Genomic DNA, 26,973 nt, shown 5'->3' on the forward strand with positions numbered 1-26,973 from the left:
TTTCTCTCTCCATCTCTGCTCTCTGTCTTTCTTTCTATCACTCTCTAAATCACCCTGAAAGCATTTCAGTACACACACACACCAAACCACCCAAACAAACCGCTGGGTTATTTGGGACATTATGTAGGAGGCAGTGAGGAAATCAAATTCATGAGGCAGCCAAAATATTCTGTTCCCAGCGCTCGCTGCGTGTATGGTTGTGTGTGTGTGTTCGTGTATGAGTGTGTGTTCATGCATGTGTGTGTGGATGAGTGTACACACTTGAGTGTGTGTTTGGAAGTGTGTTTGTGCATGCGTGTGCAAATGCGTGTGTACACTTGAGTGTGTGTAGCCTACCTGCAGAGTGTGTCGGAGCGGCAGGTGCGCCGTAGCTCTAGACAGGAGGGTCTGTGTTTCTCCTGGTGGGAGCAGGCAGGTACGATGGTCTGTCTACGTCTCTCTGCACAGGCCTGGTCAGGACATGGGCAGAACAAAAGGGGGTAACTCAGCTCCCACGACACACGCTCAAAAAACTGACGCAGCGCCTGGGGACACACAGGAATAATTGCAATCATTATTGTCATCTTCATCATCAATCAATCAATCAATAAAATGTATTTATAAAGCCCTTTTTACATCAGCAGATGTCACAATGTGCTATACAGAAACCCAGCCTAAAACCCCAAACAGCAAGCAATGCAGATGTAGAAGCACGGTGGATAGGAAAAACTCCCATCATCATCACCATCATCATCATCATCCATCATGAGATGGGACTCTCGTCAGAAGTAGTGTATTACTAGGGAATAGGGTCATTTGAGACTTAGGTCCAACCCCCACCCACCTTGTGACATCGTTTGCGGCTGCAAGGCTCCTGGTTGGCCTGTGAGGGCTGAGGAGGCTTGTTGCAGATAGCGATGTAATTGGAGCGTTGTCTCTTGCAGGTTTCGTTGAGGTTACAGGCCTTGGCTGCGTTAAGACATGGGTTACACGGTTTCCCTGGCTCTGAGCAGGGGTTGGCCTTAAACAGAGAGGAGTCTGTGAGAGGGGTGGGGTTGAGAGAGCGAGAGAGAGAGAGAGAGAGAGAGAGAGAGACAGAGAGAGAGAGAGAGAGAGAGAGAGAGAGAGAGAGAGAGAGAGAGAGAGAGAGAGAGAGAGAGAGAGCGAGAGAGAGAGAGAGAGAGAGAGAGAGAGAGAGAGAGAGAGAGAGAGAGAGAGAGAGAGAGAGAGAGAGAGAGAGAGAGAGAGAGAACACAGTGAGTACACAGTGGCAGAATACCTGACCACTGTGACTGACCCAAAATGAAGGAAAGCTTTGACTATGTACAGACTCAGTGAGCATAGCCTTGCTATTGAGAGAGGCCGCCGTAGGCAGACCTGGCTCTCAGGAGAAGACAGGCTATGTGCACACTGCCCCCAAAATGAGGTGGAAACTGAGCTGCACTTCCTTACCTCCTGCCAAATGAATGACCATATTAGAGACACTTATTTCCCTCAGATTACACAGACCCACAATTTTGATAAACTCCCATATCTATTAGGTGAAAGACATCACAGCAGCAAGATTTGTGACCTGTTGCCACAAGAAACGGGCAACCAGTGAAGAACAAACACCTTTGTAAATACAACCCATATTGATGTTTATTTATTTTCCCTTTTGCACTTTAATTATTTGCACATCGTTACAACACTGTATATAGCCATACTATGACATTTGAAATGTCTCTATTCCTTTGGAACTTTTGTGAGTGTAATGTTTACTGTACATTTTTTATAGTTTATTTCACTTTAGTTAATTATCTATTTCACTTGCTTTGGCAATGTAAACATATGTTTCCCATGCCAATAAAGCCCTTTGAACTGAATTGAATTGAGAGAGGGAGAGAAAAGGCTAATATGAGTACTGAAAGTTAACAGACACAGACACAATCTGTGTATAACCCCAGTGCTTGTCTTGTTACACATCCCTAGAGTCTAACGCAAGGATCATCAACTACATTCAGCTGCGGGCCAATTTTTTCTGGAGTGGATGGTCGGGGGGCTGGAACATAATTACAAATAATTTGTTGACTGCAAATTGACCGCAAGAAGAACAAAACAGATATAATGTTTGACTAAAACATGTGAAGTACAGAGCGTTTTAGGAATACATGGGAACAGATTTCTTAAATTAAAATCACTTGGGGCTGATTTCCTGGTGTTTTTACAGTCTTTTATGTTCAACAATGAAATTCCACACAAAAAAATATAGTTTTCTTTGTTGCTCAGAACACTTGGGGGGCCAAATAAAACCACCGCCAGTTGGGGAACCATGGTCTAATGTGACTGTGGCCAAATATAAACTTAATTAAGCTAGAAACACACACACACACACACACACACACACACACACACACAATCTAAAGAAACAATAGTGTCAGTGGGTAGGATAAACTGTTTAGTAAAGTTCAAGCACTTATTCTCATTTTGGTGACACGGTTTGTTGTAGTGGGAACACATTCTAAATCAGCATTTTTATTTCAGACTCCACATCTTATATTAGACTTCTAATAGTGCCGGATGGCATTGGATATAAGTGTTTCCGATAGTGAAGTCAGCTCACTGCGTATTAGCTTCCATAGTAGACTAACACTGTGTGTTCTGTCTGTCAAGCCTTACAGAGCAGGATTGGTCCCCGTAGGGCAACTCTGACACACACACTGACACACACACACACACTGACACACACACACCTCCTCCTCCTCCTCGTAGTGTATTGATCGTGTCAAATGAGCTGAGCTCAGGGTGATTGAAGTAGACAAGCCTTAATGACTGGAGAATAACGACTTCATTACAGCTTCACCTTCCAGCTGCACAGAATTACTGATGTGTGTACTGATGTCTGTATTCATTTCCGGTATGTGTGGTGAGTGTGTGTGTGTGTGTGTGTGTGTGTGTGTGTGTGTGTGTGTGTGTGTGTGTGTGTTGCTCAAATTGCCTAATGCCATGTAGGAAATTTCACATCAGGGTTTGGTTGTGTGTGCAACTAGCTCTCAAAGTCTCATGTCAGAATTAGAAGTTCTTCCATGTTTCACAATTGTCAAATTTCGAAGTGTTTAAGGTTTAGGCATCAACAGTTTTTCCTATTAAACTGAATTACAGCGAGGATGGCCTTGGGGAATGTTGGGGAACGCTGTGCGTATGTCTCTAGCTACCTGGCTGTGTGTTCCTTCCAATTATGTATTTAATAAACCCTGGATTGCTGATGCTATGTATTGGCCAGTGAGAGGCTTTGAAGCCACCGGTCAGCCATATTGGCACTCCCCAGAAGGAGCTGTCCTCCATAGGAATTAATGGAATTCTACAGTATTTCAATTAAATGTTTCAAGGACAAAATTACATTTATTTTGTTGTTGTAGTAAAGACAGTAACACTATAACTTTCCAAAAATTATACTTTAAGGAACATTTTTACATATTTTCTCTGTTAATTAAATGTTTAGATCATAATATAATAAAAACATACAGTGGGGAAAAAAAGTATTTAGTCAGCCACCAATTGTGCAAGTTCTCCCACTTAAAAAGATGAGAGAGGCCTGTAATGTTCATCTTAGGTACACGTCAACTATGACAGACAAATTGAGGAAAAAAAATCCAGAAAATCACATTGTAGGATTTTTTATGAATTTATTTGCAAATTATGGTGGAAAATAAGTATTTGGTCACCTACAAACAAGCAAGATTTCTGGCTCTCACAGACCTGTAACTTCTTCTTTAAGAGGCTCCTCTGTCCTCCACTCGTTACCTGTATTAATGGCACCTGTTTGAACTTGTTATCAGTATAAAAGACACCTGTCCACAACCTCAAACAGTCACACTCCAAACTCCACTATGGCCAAGACCAAAGAGCTGTCAAAGGACACCAGAAACAAAATTGTAGACCTGCACCAGGCTGGGAAGACTGAATCTGCAATAGGTAAGCAGCTTGGTTTGAAGAAATAAATAAAAATAAATAAAAAAATTGCCATTTAGCAGACGCTCTTATCCAGAGCGACTTACAGGAGCAATTAGGGTTAAGTGCCATGCTCAAGGGCACATCGACAGATTTTTCACCTAGTCGGCTCGGGGATTAGAACCAGCAACCTTTCGGTTACTGGCACAATGCTCTTAACCACTAAGCTACCTGCCGTGGGAGCAATTATTAGGAAATGGAAGACATACAAGACCACTGATAATCTCCCTTGATCTGGGGCTCCACGCAAGATCTCACCCCGTGGGGTCAAAATGATCACAAGAACGGTGAGCAAAAATCCCAGAACCACACGGGGGGACCTAGTGAATGACCTGCAGAGAGCTGGGACCAAAGTAACAAAGCCTACCATCAGTAACACACTACGCCGCCAGGGACTCAAATCCTGCAGTGCTAGACGTGTCCCCCTGCTTAAGCCAGTACATGTCCAGGCCCGTCTGAAGTTTGCTAGAGTGCATTTGGATGATCCAGAAGAGGATTGGGAGAATGTCATATGGTCAGATGAAACCAAAATATAACTTTTTGGTAAAAACTCAACTCGTCGTGTTTGAAGGACAAAGAATGCTGAGTTGCATCCAAAGAACACCATACCTACTGTGAAGCATGGGGGTGGAAACATCATGCTTTGGGGATGTTTTTCTGCAAAGGGACAAGGACGACTGATCCGTGTAAAGGAAAGAATGAATGGGGCCATGTATCGTGAGATTTTTAGTGAAAACCTTCCATCAGCAAGGGCATTGAAGATGAAACGTGGCTGGGTCTTTCAGCATGACAATGATCCCAAACACACCGCCCGGGCAACGAAGGAGTGGCTTCGTAAGAAGCATTTCAAGGTCCTGGAGTGGCCTAGCCAGTCTCCAAATCTCAACCCCATAGAAAATCTTTGGAGGGAGTTGAAAGTCCGTGTTGCCCAGCGACAGCCCCAAAACATCACTGCTCTAGAGGAGATCTGCATGGAGGAATGGGCCAAAATACCAGCAACAGTGTGTGAAAACCTTGTGAAAACTCACAGAAAACGTTTGAACTGTGTCATTGCCAACAAAGGGTATATAACAAAGTATTGAGAAACTTTTGTTATTGACCAAATACTTATTTTCCACCATAATTTGCAAATAAATTCATTAAAAATCCTACAATGTGATTTTCTGGATTTTTTTTTCTCATTTTGTCTGTCATAGTTGACGTGTAACTATGATGAAAATTACAGGCCTCTCTCATCTTTTTAAGTGGGAGAACTTGCACAATTGGTGGCTGACTAAATACTTTTTTCCCCCACTGTATACACTACCAGTCAAAAGTTTGGACACAACTACTCATTCAAGGGTTTGTCTTTATTTTTACTATTTTTTATATTGTAGAATAATAGTGAAGATATCAAAACCATGAAATAAGACATATGGAATCATGTAGTAACCAAAAAAGTTTTAAACATATCAAATAGCCACCCTTTGCCTTGATGACATCTTTGCACACTCTTGGCATTCTCTCAAACAGCTTCATGAGGTAGTCACCTGGAATGTATTTCAATTAACAGGTGTGCCTTCTTAAAGATTAATTTGTGGAATTTATTAGTTCTTAATGTGTTTGAGCCAATCAGTTGTGTTGTGACAAGGTAGGGGGGTATACAGAAGATTGCCCTATTTGGGAAAAAAAACTAAGTCCATATTATGGCAAGAACAGCTCAAATAAGCAAAGAGAAGCAACAGTCCATCATTACTTTAAGACATGAAGGTCAGTCAATATGAAACATTTCAAGAACTTTGAATGTTTCTTCAAGTGCAGTCGCAAAAACCATCAAACACTATGATGAAACTGGCTCTCATGAGGACCGCCACTGGAATGGAAGACCCAGAGTTACCTCTGCTGCAGAGGATAAGTTCATTAGAGTTACCAGCCTCTGAAACTGCAGCCCAAATAAATGCTTCACAGAGTTCAAGTACCAGACACATCTCAACATAAACTGTTCAGAGGAGACTGTGTGAGTCAGGCCTTCATGATCGAATTTCTGCAAAGAAACCACTACTAAAGGACACCAATAATAAGAAGAGACTTGCTTGGGCCAAGAAACACGAGCAATGGACATTAGACCGTTGGAAATCTGTCCTTTGGTCTGGAGTCCAAATTTGAGATTTTTGGTTCCAACCGCCGTGGCTTTGTGAGACGCGGTGTGGGTGAACGGATGATCTCAGCATTTGTATTTCCCACCGTAAAGCATGGAGGAGGAGGTGTTATGGTGTGGGGGTGCTTTGCTGGTGACACTGTCTGTCATTTATTTAGAATTCAAGGCACACTTAACCAGCATGGCTACCACAGCATTCTGCAGTGATACGCCATCACATCTGGTTTGGGCTTTGTGGGACTATCATTTGTTTTTCAACAGAAAAATAGCCCTTACATAGCCTCTAGGCTATGTAAGGGCTATTTTACCAAGAATGAGAGTGATGGAGTGCTGCATCAGATGACCTGGCCTCCACAATCCCCTGACCTCAACCCAATTAAGATGGTTTGGGATGAGTCGGACCGCAGAGTGAAGAAAAAACAGCCAACAAGTGCTCAGCATATGTGGGAACTCCTTCAAGACTGTTGGAAAAGCATTCCAGGTGAAGCTGGTTGAGAGAATGCCAAGAGTGTGCAAAGCTGTCATCAAGGCAAAGGGTGGCAATTTGAAGAATCTCAAATATAAAATATATTTTCATTTGTTTAACACTTTTTTGGTTACTACATTATTCCATATGTGTTATTTCATAGTTTTTTATGTCTCCACTATTATTCTACAATGTAGAAAATAGTAAAAATAAAGAAAAACCCTTGAATGAGTAGGTGTGTCCAAACCTTTGACTGGTACTGTACATTAAGGTGTCTGCAATAGAATAAATGTTGCAAAAACAAATTAATAAATGCTTTTCTATAGCTTTAAAACATATTTTTACAATGGTGGACGAATGCCAAGATGGAGGCGCGGTGGCTTCAAAACAGCACCTAGAGTATAAATCATTGGTTCCTTCCTTATCGTCACCAAATGATGGTGCTCTCTCCTTCTCTCTCTCTGGCCTACCTAATTCCTCTCCTTTCCCCACCTCTGACTCTCTCTATCCCCTCTCTCTTTCTGTCTCTCTCTCTTGCTCTCTCCGTTTCACTCGTCTCTCCCTCCTCCCCTCTCCTCCTCTTCCCCCCCTCTCCACGTAGGCCTCCTATCCAGACAAAGATTGGCATCAAATACTGACTTGTATCACGGGTGACATGGTTGGTTTGTGTTTGTGTGTGTGTGTGTGTGTTCGTGCGCGTGCTGGCGCATAGGTGCGAGGGCTTTTGTTAAAGAGTCTCAACCCCATAGCCCAAGGCCCTGTCTATCTCTTAATCTCATGTCAATCCTCCTCTCCTCTCCTTCCTGTACTAAAGTATTCAGGGGGAAAAGTGAGGGATCCCATGAGAGGAAGCGATAGAGATGGAGAGAGAGAGAGACAGAGAGAGCGAGATAGAGAGAGAGAGAGCAACATCCAGAGTGAGTGCATGGGCCAATTAGAGTGTTGCCCTGGGTCAGCTGTTATCTCTCTCATTCAGCCTTTACGGCATCTACACACAAAGCCTTGCCCCCAGACACACACACACACATGCATTCAGATGCGTACACATGCATGCACGCACACACACACACACACATTTTAACACATACACAGTGTCTTACACATATGTTTTATTAAAGTGCTGCAGTCAGGCAGCTTCTCAACTGCTGCCCCCCCCCACACACACACACACACAACCACACTGCATCGAGACATGATCTAACAAGGTCAGAGAGAGGGGGGAGTGAGGGAAGAGGAGAGAGGAAGATGGGAAACTGGCGAAGTGAGGAGAGGAAAAGGAAAGGGATTTGACAAGGAGGGGAAAAGAGGAGAGATCAAGAGAGACGCCTGAGAGCAGCATAGACACAGCTGGCTAGCCTGACCAAAGCCACACACACACACACACATACACAGACATAAAACACAAACGCATATGTGCACAAGCACATGCACACAGATATCTGTAGAGTTAGATAGATGGAAAGAATATGGTAGAAAAAGATATGGAGATGTATAGATGAAGCTAGACAGAACTGAGCAGAGCGAACTGTACAGCAGAGGAGGATGCTGAGGGGAGGACGGCTCATAATAATGGCTGGAATGGAGTCAATGGAATGGTATCAAATACATCAAACATGTGGTTTCCATGTGGTTAATGCCATTCCATTTACTCCATTCCAGACATTATTATGAGCCGTCCTCCCCTCAGCAGCCTCCACTGCTGTACAGACAGAGCTATGATGTGTCAGATGAAAGAAGAGGAACCTTGTTAGAACCAGAGACTGATAAAACAGAACCAAACATGGAATGTACTCAAACCCCCTCACTTAGATAATGATCAATGTCTAGAGTCCCCTGTACTCAGACGTACTGCAAAGAACACACACAAAAGAGCAAATGTGCATGTAGCAGGCTAGCACAATAGCAGGCATGCACAAACACACACACATGCAATTTCACACTCAAGCATACACACACTGCACGTTTGCACAGCCAGGTCGCGAAATTCTATGTCCATCCATGTACCAAGGATGTCGGGAGATTGCTTAAAAGCCGGCCACTTGGGGTAATGGTTTACCATCAACTAGGCTTGCAGTTTGCTAGGGAGTTGTGGACAGGGATGGTGGATGGGAGAAAGCCGCAAGCTCCAGCTCTGGCTCAGAGGGTTGAGTATTCAATCCAAGTATTAGGCACACGTTTTCCGTTTTAAACCTATCCAAAACCTTAACCCTTAACTTAACCATTCGGAATGAATGCCTAAACTTAAACTGGAACTGACAGCATTTTAGCAACATGAAATCTTATTAAAATCTGTTCATATACACCCCCAGGAAGAATATGAGGCTTTAAAAAAATCTGACAAACGAGCACTTAGATATGGTCATTTTCCCGTTTTCAAAAATTCTTAGACTGTTTAGGAATTACGTACACTACCGGTCGCAAGTTTTAGAACACCTACTCATTCAAGGATTTTTCTTTATTTTTACTATTTTCTACATTGTAGAATAATAGTGAAGATATCAAAACTATGAAATAACACACATGGAATCATGTAGTAACCAAAAAAGTGTTAAACAAATCAAAATATATTTTATATTTGAGATTCTTCAAATAGCCACCCTTTGCCTTGATGACAGCTTTGTACACGCTTGGTATTCTCTCAACCAGCTTCATGAGGTAGTCACCTGGAATGCATTTCAATTAACAGGTGTGCCTTGTTGAAAGTTAGAGTTACCAGCCTCTGAAATTGCAGCCGAAATAAATGCTTCAGAGAGTTCAAGTTACAGACATATCTCAACATCAACTGTTCAGAGGAGACTGTGTGAATCAGGCCTTCGTGGTCGAATTGCTGCAAAGAAATCACTACTAAAGGACACCAATAAGAAGAAGAGACTTACTTGGGCCAAGAAACACGAGCAATGGACATTAGACTGGTGGAAATTTGTTCCAACCGCCGTGTCTTTGTGAGATGCGATGTGGGTGAACGGATGATCTCCGCATGTGTATTTCCCACCGCATGGTGTGGGGGTGCTTTGCTGGTGACACTGTCTGTGATTTATTTAGAAATCAAGGCACACTTAACCAGCATGGCTACCACAGCATTCTGCAGCGATACGCCATCCCATCTGGTTTGGGCTTAGTGGCATTATCATTTGTTTTTCAACAGGACAATGACCCAACACACCTCCAGTCTGTGCTATTTTACCAAGAAGGAGAGTGATGGAGTGCTGCATCAGATGACCTGGCCTCCACAATCACTCGACCTCAACCTAATTGAGATGGTTTGGAATGAGTTGGACAGCAGAGTGAAGGAAGAGCAGCCAACAAGTGCTCAGCATATGTGGGAACTCTTTCAAGACTGTTGGAGAAGCATCCCAGGTGAAGCTGGTTGAGAGAATGCCAAGAGTGCACAAAGCCGTCATCAAGCAAAGGGTGGCTATTTGAAGAATCTCAAATATAAAATATATTTTGATTTGTTTAACACTTTTTTGATTCCACATGTGTTATTTCGTAGTTTTGATGTCTTCACTATTATTATACATTGTAGAAAATAGTAAAAATAAAGAAAAACCCTTGAATGAGTAGGTGTTCTAAAACTTTTGACCGGTAGTGTATACTAAGGCTGTCAGAGCGTCAGTGAATGCGGTGGGCGAAGTCAAACGCAGGACACAGAGCTTACTGGAAACGTACTTTACTCGAAAGTAACCAGAGTATAAACAACCTCCACACAGGGAGGAAAACAACCCGCACACGAACTACTGCCGATGACGAATACAATCACACACGACACACAATGAAAGACAGAGGGTTATATAGGGAAGACAATACAACAGAATGGGAAACAGGTGTACACAATAAAGACCGAACAAGTCAAACACAGAAACATAGATCGGTAGCAGCTAGTATTCCGGGGACGACGAACGCCGAAGCCTGCCCGAGCAAGGAGGAGGGGCAGCCTCGGCTGAATCCGTGACAAAGGCATTTGTGAAAATTCTACAGAAATATAGAGTGGGAAAGCGGCCGCGTGATTGGACAATTAACTGCAGTAAATAAAACCGAATAAAAACATCTGTCTCGTCCAGGAACAGAGTCTACGCAGACCGGGGCGCCATAGCCAATCAGAGCTACAGTAGGCCTTTATTTGCTACACAGGCCTGCCATCATTCACTTTGAACTGGACTGTGTGTTCACCATCTTTTGCAACAGCGCGACTTTAGATCATTAGAACGCATTCGCCAAAAGCCACAAAATACACATAAATGGATTTCTGCAAATATGTCAATACCACTTGGGAGTCCTCTTACATTTGGGAACTTTACAGTTCTATTAATCAAACAACCATGAAAAGGTAGGCTATCTCTCCATCAGTTAGGCACAACAACAACAAAAATATCAACAACTAATGTTAGCCAGAGAAAGATAGCTAACATCTAACGAAGGAACATTAGGTAAACCTCAAACTTTTTCAGTTAGCTGGCTGTCAAAATTGCACTGATAAACGATGGGGAATTGTAGCCTAATTGTCCCAACCAAGCACCCAAAGCTAACTAGCTAAAGTTGGCTAGCTTGCTAGTTAGTTACTTCCAGACACAAATGAGAGAACACCTTACTCTGACCATTTTACTCACCCTAGCAGAGCTGGTTAGGCTGTTTACATTTTATCTAGGGCGTTCGAGACTAACTATTACTTTCTTTGCCTACATTTACTGACACCGGTCGGCCATTTCAAATCAAATGAAATTGTATTTGTCACATGCGGCGAATACAACAGGTGTAGACCTTACCGTGAAATGCTTACTTACAAGCCCTTAACCAACAATGCAGTTTTAAGAAAATAGAGTTAAGAAAATAAAGTCAAAAAAATAAATAAAAATAAAAATAGTAACACAATAAAATAACAATAATGAGGCTATATACAGGGGGTACCGGTACCGAGTCAATGTGCGGGGTCAGTGGGTGTTGCGTGTTCGTAAATTCATCAATTATTCTGCGCTCTGTCACACTCAGACGAGAGTGCTCTGAAATCGGAGTAGATAGCCAGAGTGAATTTGCGAACACTAGTGATATGCTAACTGGATAGCAGTTATTCAAGTTCTTGCTAGCTAACCAACTGTCACCTGCATCTCTAGCTGTGTACAGTATAGCCACTGAAAAATGATATGAAGGGAAAATGTCAGTCACTCACCCACTCCTCCATTGACATGACATGAGATCCTAGCGTTAGCTAGATAGCAAGCTCAAATTAAATCAAATTAAATTTTATTTGCCACATGCGCCGAATACAACAGGTGTAGACATTACAGTGAAATGCTTATTTACAAGCCCTTAACCAACAATGCTAAGTAAAAAAAATATTTAAAAAGTGTTAAGTAAAAAAAAAAAGCAAATAACTAAAGAGCAGCAGTAAAATAAAATAATACTAGGGAGGCTATATACAGGGGGGTACCGGTGCAGAGTCAATGTGCGGGGGCACCAGCTAGTCGAGGGAATTGAGGTTATATGTACATGTGGGTAGAGTTAAAGTGACTATGCATAAATAATAAACAGAGTAGCAGCAGAGTAAAAAAGGGGGACGGGGTGGGGGTGGGTGTGCAGTGCAGACTGTCCGGGTAGCCATGATTAGCTGTTCAGGAGTCTTATGGCTTGGGGGTAGAAGCTGTTGAGAAGCCTTTTGGACCTAGACTTGGCGCTCTGGTACCGCTTGCCGTGCGGTAGCAGAGAGAACAGTCTATGACTAGGGTGGCTGGAGTCTTTGACAATTTTGAGGGCCTTCCTCTGACACCGCCTGGTATAGAGGTCCTGGATGGCAGGAAGCTTGGCCCCAGTGATGTACTGGGCCGTACGCACTACCCTCTGTAGTGCCTTGCGGTCGGAGGCCGAGCAGTTTCCATACCAGGTGGTGATGCAACCAGTCAGGATGCTCTCGATGGTGCAGCTGTAGAACTTTTTGAGGATCTGAGGACCCATGCCAAATGTTTTCAGTCTCCTGAGGGGGAATAGGCTTTGTCGTGCCCTCTTCACGACTGTCTTGGTGTGTTTGGACCATGATAGTTCGTTGCTGATGTGGACACAAAGGAACTTGAAGCTCTCAACCTGTTCCACTACAGCCCCGTCGATGAGAATGGGGGCGTGCTCAGTCCTCTTTTTTTTCCTGTATTCCACAATCATCTCCTTTGTCTTGATCAGGCCTACCACTGTTGTGTTGCCGGCAAACTTAATGATGGTGTTGGAGTCGTGCCTGGCCATGCAGTCATGGGTGAACAGGGAGTACAGGAGGGGACTGAGCACGCACCCCTGAGGGGCCCCCGTGTTGATGATCAGTGTGGCAGATGTGTTGTTACCTACCCTTACCACCTGGGGGCGGCCCGTCAGGAAGTCCAGGATCCAGTTGCAGAGGCAGGTGTTTAGTCCCAGGATCCTTAACTTAGTGATGAGCTTTGAGGGCACTAAAGGTGTTGAACGCTGAGCTGTAGTCAATGAATAGCATTCTCATGTAGGTGTTCCTCTTGTCAAGGTGGGAAAGGGCAGTGTGGAGTGCAATAGAGATTGCATCATCTCTGGATCTGTTGGGGCGGTATGCAAATTGGAGTGGGTCTAGGGTTTCTGGGATAATGGTGTTGATGTGAGCCATGACCAGCCTTTCAAAGCACTTCATGGCTACAGACGTGAGTGCTACAGGTCGGAAGTCATTTAGGCAGGTTACCTTAGTGTCCTTGGGCACAGCGACTATGGCGGTCTGCTTGAAACGTGTTGGTGTTACAGACTCAGTCAGGGAGATGTTGAAAATGTCAGTGAAGACGCATGCCAGTTGGTCAGTACATGCTCAGAGTACACATCCTGGTAATCCGTCTGGCCCTGCGGCCTTGTGAATGTTGACCTGCTTAAAAGTCTTACTCACATCGGCTACGGAGAGCATGATCACATAGTCATCCGGAACAGCTGGTGCTCTCATGCATGCTTCAGTGTTGCTTGCCTCGAAGCGAGCATAGAAATGATTTAGCTCATCTGGTAGGCTTGTGTCACTGGGCAGCTCGCGGCTGTGCTTCCCTTTGTAGTCTGTAATAGTTTTCAAGCCCTGCCACATCCGACGAGCTTCAGAGCCGGTGTAGTACGATTAAATCTTAGTCCTGTATTGACTCTTTGTCTGTTTGATGGTTCGTCGGAGGGCATAGCGGGATTTCTTATAAGCGTCCGGGTTAGAGTCCCGCTCCTTGAAAGTGGCAGCTCTAGCCTTTAGCTCAGTGCGGATGTTGCCTGTAATCCATGGCTTCTGGTTGGGGTATGTACGTACAGTCACTGTGGGGACGACATCATCGATGCACTTATTGATGAAGCCAGTGACTCATGTGACGTACTCCTCAATGCTATCGGAAGAATTTCGGAACATATTCCAGTCTGTGCTAGCAAAACAGTCCTGTAGCTTAGCATCTGCGTCATCTGACCACTTTTTTATTAACCGAGTCACTGGTGCTTCCTGCTTTAGTTTTTGCTTATAAGCAGGAATCAGGCGGATAGAGTTATGGTAAGATTTGCCAAATGGAGGACGAGGGAGAGCTTTGTACGCCTCTCTGTGTATGGAGTAAAGGTGGTCAAGAGTTTTTTTTCCCTCTGGTTGCACATTTAACATGCTGGTAGAAATGAGGTAGAACGGATTTAAGTTTCCCTGCATTAATGTCCCCAGCCACTAGGAGCGCTGCCTCTGGATGAGCGTTTTCCTGTTTACTTATGGCCTTATACAGCTCATTGAGTGCAGTCTTAGTGCCAGCATTGGTTTGTGGTGGTATATAGACAGCTACGAAAAATATAGAAGAAAACTCTCTTGGTAAATAGTGTGGTCTACGGCTTATCATGAGATACTCTACCTCAGGCGAGCAAAACCTTGAGACTTCCTTAGTATTAGATTTTTTGCACCAGCTGTTGTTTACAAATATACACAGACCGCCACCCCTTGTGTTACTGGAGTCAGCCGTTCTATCCTGACAATGTAGCATATATCCCGCCAGCTGTATGTTATCAATGTCGTCGTTCAGCCACGACTCGGTGAAACATAAGATATTACAGTTTTTAATGTCTCGTTGGTAGGATATCCGTAATCTTAGGTCATCCAATTTATTCTCAAATGATTGAAGATTGGCTAATAGGATTGATGGGAGTGGCAGTTTACTCGCTCGCCGTCGGATCCTTACAAGGCACCCCGACCCACGTCCACGATATCTCCGTCTCTTTCTCATGCGAATGACAGGGATTTGGGCCTTGTCGGGTGTCTGTAGGATATCCTTCGCGTCCGAATCGTTGAAGAAAATATCTTCGTCCAATACGAGGTGAGTAATCACTGTCCTGATATCCAGAAGCTATTTTTGGTCACAAGAGACAGTGGCAAAAACATTATGTACAGAATAAATTACAAATAACGCCAAAAAACACACATAATAGTAGAATTGGTTAGAGGGCTGTAAAATGGCAGCCATCTTCTCCGGCGCCATTATTCAAGCTAGCTGTTAGGCTCTGTGTTTTTAGCTTGCTACATACATAGATACGCTAGCCTATTAGCCACGTTATGACTGACTTGTGATCATTGCCCTTGCTAGTTTGATTGTATCGACATTTCCAGCCATAGTTACATTAGTCCGTTTTTGTCCAAAATATTGAGCCATTGAAACTGAAACAGTGCATCCCGAACGCAGCAAACAATGTACCAGGCCAATTGTTATTTGCAACCTGATAACAATATTTTTTGGAGTACCAAGAAATGTATTGGTGAATTATATTAATCATGCATTGAACTGCATCCGTCTATTCTGCCAAAAATGCCTTAGTGTACGTCATGGAATGTTGAAGCAAATAGAAACTACTATAAAACCTCTTATAAAGTTGGTTTTGTAGCATAAACTGGGAATTTGATATTATGATTGTCGGTTTGTTTCATATCTATAAGGTAATTAAATCACTGTCAGTTCCACTTTACCAAGTTGTTTCTGTTGTAACCGTAACTCTATTCCAAACTTAAGGGTCGAACTTTGAAGTTTTGAGAAACGTGGACAAAACCGTGATATCTTGTTGCGTATGCATGCAAGCAAGCATGACATCCATGAAGAGCACACTTCTCCAGCGTGCCAGTCGCCATCAAAGGTGAGCATTTGCCCACTGAAGTCGGTTACGACGCCGAACTGCAGTCAGGTCAAGACCCTGGTGAGGATGACGAGCACGCAGATGAGCTTTCCTGAGGCGGTTTCTGATAGTTTGTGCAGAAATTCTTTGGTTGTGCAAACCCACAGTTTCAAATGCTCACTAACAGGGATGTAAACACATTTCTGCACAAGATTTGAGACAAATAAGCTTTCTGGGATCTTTTATTTCAGCTCGTGAAACATGGGACCAACACTTTACATGTTGCATTTATATTTTTGTTCAGTGTATATCCCCTCTTCCTTCCTTCTTTTCTTGTTCCCTCTCACCCTCCTCTCCTCTCCTCCTTTCCTCTCTTCTGCTCTCTTCGCCTTCTTCTCTTGTCTTTTCTCCTCCTTTGTCCTCTGCTTATCCTCTTCCATAATAATGATATGAGAGGTCTAAATTATGTCACCATGTGATTCAGTCACACCCACTTTTCAAGATGGTGGCAATCATGTCTTTTGTCTCTGATCAGTGTTTTTACCTGAAAAGCTTTTTGTGGATTTTGTCTCATATAACTGTGAACACATTGGACAATAGTGCATACAGAGTTTTTAAGGAGACATACAAAACAGGTATGCTGAAATCTTTGAGGCCTACTTTGATTTACCTACTTTGATTTACCTGGGCACCCTACTCTGCACTGGGGCATTATCTGAGCAGACACCTGCCTACTGCTTTTTTCATCCTTCCACTTGACATTGTGCCTTGGATGTATTTGGATTACTGCCAAACTTACACTCCAATTGGTTTAGCCTACTTGGCTTGACTACTTTTGACTCTCCCACGGCCCGGTATAGTGCTTGCCTCCCTCCCAGCTTCCACCAGCCTGTACTGGAAACTACATACCTTCCAAGGTGCTTCTCTCCTGGCTATCATACTGGTAACATGGCCTCGTTGCGTTGCTGTTTTGCACTCCCAGAGTGCAAAGAACCTTGGCGTGACCCTGGACAACACCCTGTCGTTCTCCGCTAACATCAAAGCGGTGACCCGATCCTGCAGGTTCATGCTCTACAACATTCACAGAGTACGACCCTACCTTACACAGAAAGCGGCACAGGTCCTAATCCAGGCACTTGTCATCTCCCGTCTGGATTACTGCAACTCGCTGTTGGCTGGGCTCCCTGCCTGTGCCATTAAACCCCTACAACTTATCCAGAACGCTGCAGCCCGTCTGGTGTTCAACCTTCCCAAGTTCTCTCATGTCACCACGCTCCTCTGCACACTCCACTGGCTTCCAGTTGAGGCTTGCATCTACTACAAGACCATGGTGCTTGCCTACGGAGCTGTGAGGGGAACGGCACCTCCTTACCTTCAGGCTCTGATCAGACCCTAGACCCAAACGAGGGCACTACGTTCATCCACCTCTGGCCTGCTAGCCCCCCTACCTCTACAGAAGCACAGTTCCCGCTCAGCCCAGTCAAAGCTATTCGCTGCTCTGGCACCCCAATGGTGGAACAAGCTCCCCCACGACGCCAGGACAGCGGAGTCACTGACCACCTTCCGGAGACACTTGAAACCCTACCTCTTTAAGGAATACCTGGAATAGTATTAAATTAATCCTTCTACCCCCCTCCCCCACCCCCCCATAAAAAAAGTGGTTATCCCACTGGCTATCATAAGTTGAATGCACCAATTTGTATGTCGCTCTGCATAAGAGCGTCTGCTAAATGACGTAAATGTACATGTAAAATGGGCCCCAGCATTTAATTGTATTGAGTAAGTCACTGCTCTCTCCTTGCTGTTGTTATGCTGGCGAGTTTTGTGAATTGGTTGTATTTATTGTGGGTCCTAGTACTGGCTGGTTTCTAGTCTGTGGTTGGGTTCTGGCTTGCTGCCTATAACTGTGGTGATCCTACAAACTGTGTGATTCAATCTAACTAACTATCAACCTGTGTGGATTGATTGACTTTTAGCTGATTCCTCGCCAACCTATTTTATTTGTGTGAATTTTAACTGACTTTTCCAAAATTGCATCTACCACTTTCCGCCATATGGGGAAACTGACTTTTTCCAGATTGGCGGCTGCCACCTTCAGACACTGCGGTGAACGTAACACCCACAGAGACCCCTCCGTAGTGAAGTCCCCGCCCATCTCACCCGCCCAGCACAAGGCAGCGGTCTTTGGTGAATGGGGATAAAATGGCTTTGGGGGATCCGGATCCAGAATGCAGTCTCGTCTCTCCCTCCCTCCTCACCATGTTATTTAATCACAGCACGGCTCCTCCCCCGCCTGCTAGAGTGGCACCTCTCTCCCTCCTCTCATGCTTTATCTGCTCCGGTTAATAAAATAGCTTAAAAAATGACTTTTCTGTTGCTTCCCTAACTCAGATCAGACATATTCTGGATCAGACCAGGTCTATACGGAACGGGCCTAGTTGTCTTCGGGTCCTTTCGGAACGGGTCTCTATATTTTGGTACCAAAAAATTTCTGCAGCATTGAAGGTCCCCAAAAACACAATGGCCTCATTCTTGGAACCACCAAGACTCTTCCTAGAGCTGGCCGCCCCGGCCAAACTGAGCAATCGGGGGAGAAGGGCCTTGGTCAGAGAGGTGACCAAGAACCCGATGGTCACTCTGACAGAGCTCCAGAATTCCTCTGTGGAGATGGGAGAACCTTCCAGAAGGAAAACCATCTCTGCAGCACTCCACCAATCAGGCTTTTATGGTAGAGTGGCCAGACGGAAGCCACTCCTCAGTTAAAAGCACGACAGCCCACTTAGAGTTTGCCAAAAGGCATCTAATGGACTCTCAGACCATGAGAAACAAGATTCTCTGGTCTGATGAAACCAAGATTAAACTCTTTGGCCTGAAAGCCAAGCGTCACGTCTGGAGGAAACCTGCCACCATCCCTACGGTGAAGCATGGTGGTTGCAGCATCATGCTGTGGGGATGTTTTTCAGCGGCAGGGACGGGGAGACTAGTTAGGATTGAGGGAAAGATGAACTGAGCAAAGTACAGAGAGATCCTTGATGAAAACCTGCTCCAGAGCACTCAGGACCTCAGACTGGGGCGAAGGTTCCCCTTCCAACAGGACAACGACCCTAAGCACACAGCCAAGACCACGCAGGAGTGGCGCTAATGAAACAGGATTTTATTGAGCTGATCGACACCCTGAAAGGCTCTGAAAAGCAGCTGATTATCTCTGGTCCCGTGCCGTCGCTGGGTAGCGGTTGTGAAAGGTTCAGCAGGCTCTTAGCGCTTCATATCTGGCTTAAAGACTACTGCCACTCAGTTGGCATAACTTTTATTGACAATTTCAACACTTTTTGGAAACAAATTATGCTCTACGGAGATGATGGACTCCACCCAAACCATCTAGGAGCCTGGACCCCCCACATTTCAAGGCCGCGTTAAGATATTAACTCAAAGACAGACCAAACCCCGCTCAGGTAATACCTCCCATCCTTTCTAAGCGTTATCGTCGTACTGTTGTCTATACTGCAAGGGGAGTTGTAATCTTGTACCCATTTGTTTGAACTCCACTCTTAGCTCTGCTATTGTTAGCTCAAAAGTGAAGCCCACTGTGGTCTGCTCACCCAGTGCTTTTGGTTCATATGTGAATTCCATAAACTTGAATACTCCCTCGGTTTTCAAATCATGTAGAGGGCTTGGCCTGTTGCACAATAGCAACCAAAGCCCATGTAACTCATTTTATAACATTCCATCATTGGTTGCTCTGAGAGTTCCTCATATTGACATTGGGTGTGGCCTCAGGCCCTGTGGTGCAAACCTGTGAAATGTAATTCCAATTTCTACTCCTTCCTCTTACTAATAGGGTTAGACCAAATGGTGCAGTTCTATGCAATCTTATAGCCATACCAATATCAGCTATATCAATATTAACCATCAGACAGGGCCTGCAACCGCCTATTGAACATAGCTTGTTTGAGTTTGAGACTTCATGTGACTTCAACAATCGTAAAGGACTTGGGTTGATGCATCTGAACATTAGGAGCTTACTTCCTAAACTGGATTACATCAAGATCTAGGCTATGCAGATGAATCTGGACATTCTGGTATTGACTGAAACTTGGATCTCTGGGGACATTCGGGACTCTGATATTAATATTGAGGGTTTTAATGTGTTCAGAGCTGACAGACAGGGTAGAGATGGTGGAGTGGCCATTCTAATTAAAAATAATTTCTGTCTCTTTACTGAAATCCACTTCCCTTGCCATTTTTTTTTGTTGATACTATCTTTAAGCCTTTGTGTGGGGAAAAATGTATCCATAACTGTTATAGAGGTCTACCGTCCTCCCTCGTCTAACCTTTGTGTACTCAAGGAGTTAAGTAGTTTTGTCTTTACTAAATCAGAAGGTATTATCCTGGGTGACCTACATTACGATTATCTGTCTGAAGCCTGCATTTCCCAATCTAAAAGAAGTGAAATTATCTAAACCTAACCCAGCTGGTGACTAAGCCTACACAGCCCAAACCTAAAGATCCTTCAAAGTCAACTCTGATTGATCTTATCTTATCGAATACACCAGAGATATATGTTTCTACTGGTGTCTTCGCCCAAGATATTAGTGACCATTGTCAAGTTGTTTGTTTTAGAGATGTGAGAATACAAAAATCTAAGGCTTGTGTCATCACAAAGAGGAACTTCAAAAACTTCAGTGAACAGGCTTTTTTACGCAATCTTTATTTTAGTGACCTTGATTGTATTTCAGCTATCGCTGAACCTGATTTAGCTTTGAGCCTTTTTACAGATGTCTCCAATACTATTGTGGATAATCATGTATCCATCAAAACATTAAGGGTTGAAGGTAGATTGAATGCCTGGGACACTGAATTATCAGAAGTCATTCAGAAGAGAGATGATGCTTATTATCTTTCGGATTGTAATGGGAACCCGGCTAAATTCTGGAAAACTGTAAAATCCCTGAAGGGTTCTACTTCCTCTCTGCCACAACAAATGAATTTAAACACTGGCCTCATTATGGAGAAAAAAATGCCACCATTGATGCATTTAATTACAATTTTATTTCAGCTGGCTTTCTCTTTGAAATAACTTCTACGCCATTTCACAATGATATTGGGCTGGATGCTGATAGGGAAACTTGCTGGATGATCAGAGAAATGATAGTCAACGCTTTTCTTTTAGCTTAGAAAAATAAAAATAAGTAATGGATGATTTGCTAGCAATAGACAACTAGAGATCCACAGGGGCCGACCAATTTTTATCCTGGTCTGCTTAAGTGTGCATTGCCCATCATTGTTGGCTCAATAACCCACATTCTTTATTCAACATTTTTATCAGGAAATATTCCAAAAGTATGGAAATCAGCTCTTGTGCTGCCACTCCATAAGGGGGGGATAATAGTGATCTTAATAATTATCGCCCCATTTCAAGGCTTCCTTGTCTAGCTAAGATTCTTGAATCCTTGGTAAATGTACAACTTTGCTCTTTGTTATCTGAGAAATGTTTTTTGAATGTAAACCAATCAGGGTTTAGGCCTGGGCATAGCACTTACAGCAATCACTTTAGTTGTTATTGATCTTGTCAATGCTTTGCACACTAAAGTGAAATGTGCTGCTTTGTTTGTGGACCTGTCAAAAGCTTTTGAAACTGTTGGTCATGCAATTCTATTGAATAAGTTGTCCTCGATAGGCCTGAGCTCTGACACCTGTTCATGGTTTCATGATTATCTTAGTGACAGAACTCAGGCCATCGTGATTGATGGGGTTAAGTCTGAATTTCTTGAAGTACATAAAGGTGTACTACGGGTCGATATTGGGACCTGTTCTCTTCACTATTTATATAAACACCATTGGTCAATCTGTTAAAAATTGAAAACTTAATCTACAGTAGATGAGCTGGTTAAGGAGCTAAGATTTAAAGTTGGCTTTTTCTACAGAAACAGATCATGCCATTCTGTAAGCTGTAGGAAGCAGATTATTCAGTCAACCATTTTATCGGTTCTTGATTATAGTGATATTATTTATCAAAGTGCAGCTGCTACTGCTTCTAAACCTTTGGATGCCATCTACCATGCCTTCGTTTTGTTACAGGTGACAGTTTTGATACTAATCACTGCATCCTGTATCAAAAGGTTGGCTGGACTTCTCTAACATCTCTACATTACTCCCTTTTTGTTTACAAGGCCCTGCTTCATAAACTTCTGTCATCTAAATTTGCTGTTGAAGTATAGACACCTGAGTTGCCTAACCCGTTCACAGGATTGGTTAACTCTTGAGGTTCCTAGGGTCTCCACCGAGCTAGGTAAATCTGATTTTAGTTTTAATGCACCGTATTGCTGGGACAAAATTCAAAATACATTTCATCTTGATGTTCTAGTGCCGTTCGGGCAATTTAATGTATTTATTGGGAACGTATTTGTGGAGGAATGTAACAGCTCTTCTGGGTGATTTGTGATGTTTTATTTGTGTTTCCTTCGCATGACTGTTTTTGTATATGTGACTCGTTTCAGGTAACTAGGCGTATGTAACACGTCACATATTCATAGGAGAGGCATTTGAATGTAAAAAAAAAAGTATTTATCAAAATGTGTGAACTTTCATGTGCCTTAATAAAATGGTTAAGTTACGAGCCTAGTTGGTTTATCCACGGAAAAAGGTAGGAACCTTCCTGCTAGCCATGATTGGCTGAGATAATGGATGGGCAGGACATGCCGGGAGATGAGTTTGGATTGGTCTGCCATGCAGCTTGCTTCTGTCTATGACGTGAGGTGCTCAGTATGTGTTGATAGTCCTTTCTACCGTGCCGTTTTTGGAAGATATAACGTTAGCCATCGAGAACTACTAAAGTTTAGCTACTTTTCTCAACAACATTGATATCCTGAATTTAGCAGGCACTATCGACAGATCAGTTGGAAAAAGTGATGGCTACTTTCTGCACACGCCACGGTCAGTGTGAACCGGAGTGACTTGACACAACGCTGGCCAAACAAGATGTAGCTACAAACAAAACGGAGTTAAGTGGGTCCGGTATGCCGTGAAACATTCATCCATGTATACGGTTAAGAGTCTAGCTACATTTTCAGATATTCTAAGTTTCTAATTTTGTTGAAGTCATTTTCATTGCAAGTTAAAGAGTACTGTTGGCTAGCCAGCTAGCTAACGTTACGTGTATGATCTGTGCAGTAATATTATTAGAATCAGAGAACCATTTGCATTGCTAGTTATAGCCTAATACTACAGCTATGACAATGTTTGCATTGGTAGTAGTATGAGTTGGGATTATGCAGGGTCATTGTTTACATGTCTAAACAAAAGACTTCAATTCGCCAGATGATTATATGACCCATCAAGTTAGCCAGGTTTGTCTGGGGGTGATTACGGCCATCTATTGCATTTCATGAACATGTGTACATGTCTTGACAATAGTGACCCATCCACTTAGCTAGATGTGGTTGGGGGGTGGTTATAGCATTTCCTTCACATGACCCATCAATTTAGACCAGTGTGTCGGGTAAGCATCATCTAATAATTATACAATATTTAAAAAATATGTTTATCTGAACACTTTCTGTTTTTGATATTTGAACCTGGAGTTTTTCCTTATTGTAGGCTACTACTTTTACCACTTTGTCTTGACATCTTTGGTTGTTTAATAAACTACTCACTCTGTTTAGCACAAGGCCTCACATGTGAATCCTTAAAGAGATGGGTGGGGCTAAGGCTTAAGAGGGTGTGAACGATGCTGAATGTGTGTAGACAAAGAAGAGTTCTCCAGTAGGTGTACCAAAACATTCAAGGTCCATTTTCTCAAAAGTGGGGTTACAAGTTTATCAACTTTCAAAGCAGAATTACTTTCCCATTGTTCTAGTTTTATTGATGCGGTCGGTCACAGACATACAGCGCATTCGGAAAGTATTCAGACCCCTTGACTTTTTCTATATTTTGTTATGTTATAGCCTTATTCTAAAATGGATGAGTTTTTCCCCCCTCATCAATCTACACACAATACCCCATAATCACAAAGCCAAAACAGGTTTTAGAAATTTTTGCAAATTTATAATGAAATTACAACGGAAATATTACATTTACATAAGTATTCAGACCCTTTGCTATGAGACTCGAAATTGAGCTCAGGTGCATCCTGTTTAAATTGATCATCCTTGAGATGTTTCTACAACTTGATTGGAGTCCACCTGTGGTCAATTCAATTGATTGGACTTGATTTGGAAAGGCACACACCTGTCTATATAAGGTCCCACAGTTGACAGTGCATGTCAGAGCAAAAACCAAGCCATGAGATCGATGGAATTGTCCGTAGAGCTCAGAGAAAGGATTGTGTCGAGGCACAGATATGGGGAATGGTAACAAAACATTTCCACAGCATTGATGGTCCCCAAGAACACAGTGGCCTCCATCATTCTTAAATGGAAGAAGTTTGGAAACACCAAGACTCCGGCCGCCCAGCCAAACTGAGCAATCGGGGGAAAAGAGCCTTGGTGTATTTCAACAAAGTCCTTATGTAAATGTGATTTGTTTGTAATTTAAAAAATATATATAAATTCTAAAAACCTGTTTTTGCTTTGTCATTATGGGGTATTGTGTGCAGATTGAAAATAAATCCATTTTACAAGAAGGCTGTAACGTAACAAAGTGGAAAAAGTCAATGGGTCTGAATACTTTCCGAATGCACTGTGTGTGTATGTATATATATATATATACAAGAGCATTAGTGAGGTTGGGCACTGATGTTGGGCGATTAGGCCTGGCTCGCTGTCGGCGTTCCAATTCATCCCAAAGGTGTCCGATGGGTTTGAGGTCAGGGCTCTGTGCAGGCCAGTCAAGTTCTTCCATACCGATCTCAACAAACCATTTCTGTATGGACCTCACTTTGTGCATGGGGGCATTGTCATGCTGAAACAGGAAAGGGCCTTCCCCAAACTGTTGCCACAAAGTTGGAAGCACAGAATTGTCTAGAATGTCATCGTATGCTGTAGCGGTAGCATTTCCCTTCACTGGACTGCTAGATGGTGAAGCGTGATTCATCACTCCAGAGAACGCGTTTCCACTGCTCCAGAGTCCAATGGCGGTGAGCTTTACACCACTCCAGCCAATGCTTGGCATTGCGCATGGTGATCTTAGGCTTATGTGCGGCTGCTCAGCCATGGAAAATCATTTCATGAAGCTCCCGATAAACAGTTCTTGTGGTGACGTTGCTTCCAGAGGCAGTTTGGAACTTGGTAGTGAGTGTTGCAACCGATGACAGACGATTTTAACGCGTTACACGCTTCAGCACTCGGCTGCCCCGTTCTGTGAGCTTGTGTGGCCTACCACTTGTTGCTCCTAGACGTTTTCACTTCACAATAACAGCACTTACAGTTGACCGGGAAGCTCTAGCAGGGCAGAAATTTGATGAACTGACTTGTTGGAAAGGTGGCATCCTATGACGGTGCCACGTTGACAGTCATTGAGCTCTTCAGTAAGGCCATTCTACTGCTAATGTTTGTCTATGAAGATTGCATGACTGTGTGCTCGATTATATACACCTGTCAGCAACGGGTGTGACTGAAATAGCTAAATCCAGTAATTTGAAGAGGTGTCCACATACTTTCGTATATAAAGTGTGTGTGTGTGTATATACACTGCTCAAAAAAATAAAGGGAACACTAAAATAACACATCCTAGATCTGAATGAATGAAATAATCTTATTAAATACTTTTTTCTTTACATAGTTGAATGTGCTGACAACAAAATCACACAAAAATTATCAATGGAAATCAAATGTATCAACACGTGGAGGTCTGGATTTGGAGTCACACTCAAAATTAAAGTGGAAAACCACACTACAGGCTGATCCTACTTTGATGTAATGTCCTTAAAACAAGTCAAAATGAGGCTCAGTAGTGTGTGTGGCCTCCACGTGCCTGTATGACCTCCCTACAACGCCTGGGCATGCTCCTGATGAGGTGGCGGATGGTCTCCTGAGGGATCTCCTCCCAGACCTGGGCTAAAGCATCTGCCAACTCCTGGACAGTCTGTGGTGCAACGTGGCGTTGGTGGATGGAGCGAGACATGATGTCCCAGATATGCTCAATTGGATTCAGGTCTGGGGAACGGGAGGGCCAGTCCATAGCATCAATGCCTTCCTCTTGCAGGAACTGCTGACACACTCCAGCCACATGAGGTCTAGCATTGTCTTGCATTAGGAGGAACCCAGGGCCAACCGCACCAGCATATGGTCTCACAAGGGGTCTGAGGATCTCATCTCGGTACCTAATGGCAGTCAGGCTACCTCTGGCGAGCACATGGAGGGCTGTGCGGCCCCCCAAAGAAATGCCACCCCACACCATGACTGACCCACCGCCAAACCGGTCATGCTGGAGGATGTTGCAGGCAGCAGAACGTTCTCCACGGCGTCTCCAGACTCTGTCACGTCTGTCACATGTGCTTAGTTTGAACCTGCTTTCATCTGTGAAGAGCACAGGGCGCCAGTGGCGAATTTGCCAATCTTGGTGTTTTCTGGCAAATGCCAAACGTCCTGCACGGTGTTGGGCTGTAAGCACAACCCCCACCTGTGGACGTCGGGCCCTCATACCACCCTCATGGAGTCTGTTTCTGACCGTTTGAGCAGACACATGCACATTTGTGGCCTGCTGGAGGTCATTTTGCAGGGCTCTGGCAGTGCTCCTCCTGCTCCTCCTTGCACAAAGGCGGAGGTAGCGGTCCTGCTGCTGGGTTGTTGCCCTCCTACGGCCTCCTCCATGTCTCCTGATGTACTGGCTTGTCTCCTGGTAGCGCCTCCATGCTCTGGACACTACGCTGACAGACACAGCAAACCTTCTTGCCACAGCTCGCATTGATGTGCCATCCTGGATGAGCTGCACTACCTGAGCCACTTGTGTGGGTTGTAGACTCAGTCTCATGCTACCACTAGAGTGAAAGCACCACCAGCATTCAAAAGTGACCAAAACATCAGCCAGGAAGCATAGGAACTGAGAAGTGGTCTGTGGTCACCACCTGCAGAACCACTCCTTTATTGGTGTTGTCTTGCTAATTGCCTATAATTTCCACCTGTTGTCTATTCCATTTGCACAACAGTATGTGAAATGTATTGTTAATCAGTGTTGCTTCCTAAGTGGACAGTTTGATTTCACAGAAGTGTGATTGACTTGGAGTTACATTGTCTTGTTTAAGTGTTCACTTTATTTTTTTGAGCAGTGTGTATATATATATATATATATATATATATATATATATATATATATATATATATATATGTGTGTGTGTATAGATAGAGTATATTTATGTCGTATATACAGGGCGCATTTG

The 26,973-nt window shown here is 43.6% G+C and overlaps 1 protein-coding gene across 1 annotated transcript in view; it reads right to left on the reverse strand.

Annotated features, from left to right (window-relative positions):
• LOC121541550 (GDNF family receptor alpha-2) overlaps positions 1-26,973 on the reverse strand; it is an 87,822-nt gene that overhangs the window by 14,406 nt on the left and 46,443 nt on the right. Inside the window, exons 5-6 of the mRNA XM_041850628.1 lie at positions 824-1,017; positions 337-524 (exon numbers count right to left, since the gene is read on the reverse strand). Of these exons, the coding sequence (XP_041706562.1) occupies positions 337-524; positions 824-1,017 (382 nt within the window). The remainder of the gene's footprint in view (positions 1-336; positions 525-823; positions 1,018-26,973) is intronic.

Source organism: Coregonus clupeaformis, chromosome 27 (genome assembly GCF_020615455.1).
Source record: "Coregonus clupeaformis isolate EN_2021a chromosome 27, ASM2061545v1, whole genome shotgun sequence".
In the NCBI taxonomy this organism is placed as follows: domain Eukaryota; kingdom Metazoa; phylum Chordata; class Actinopteri; order Salmoniformes; family Salmonidae; genus Coregonus; species Coregonus clupeaformis.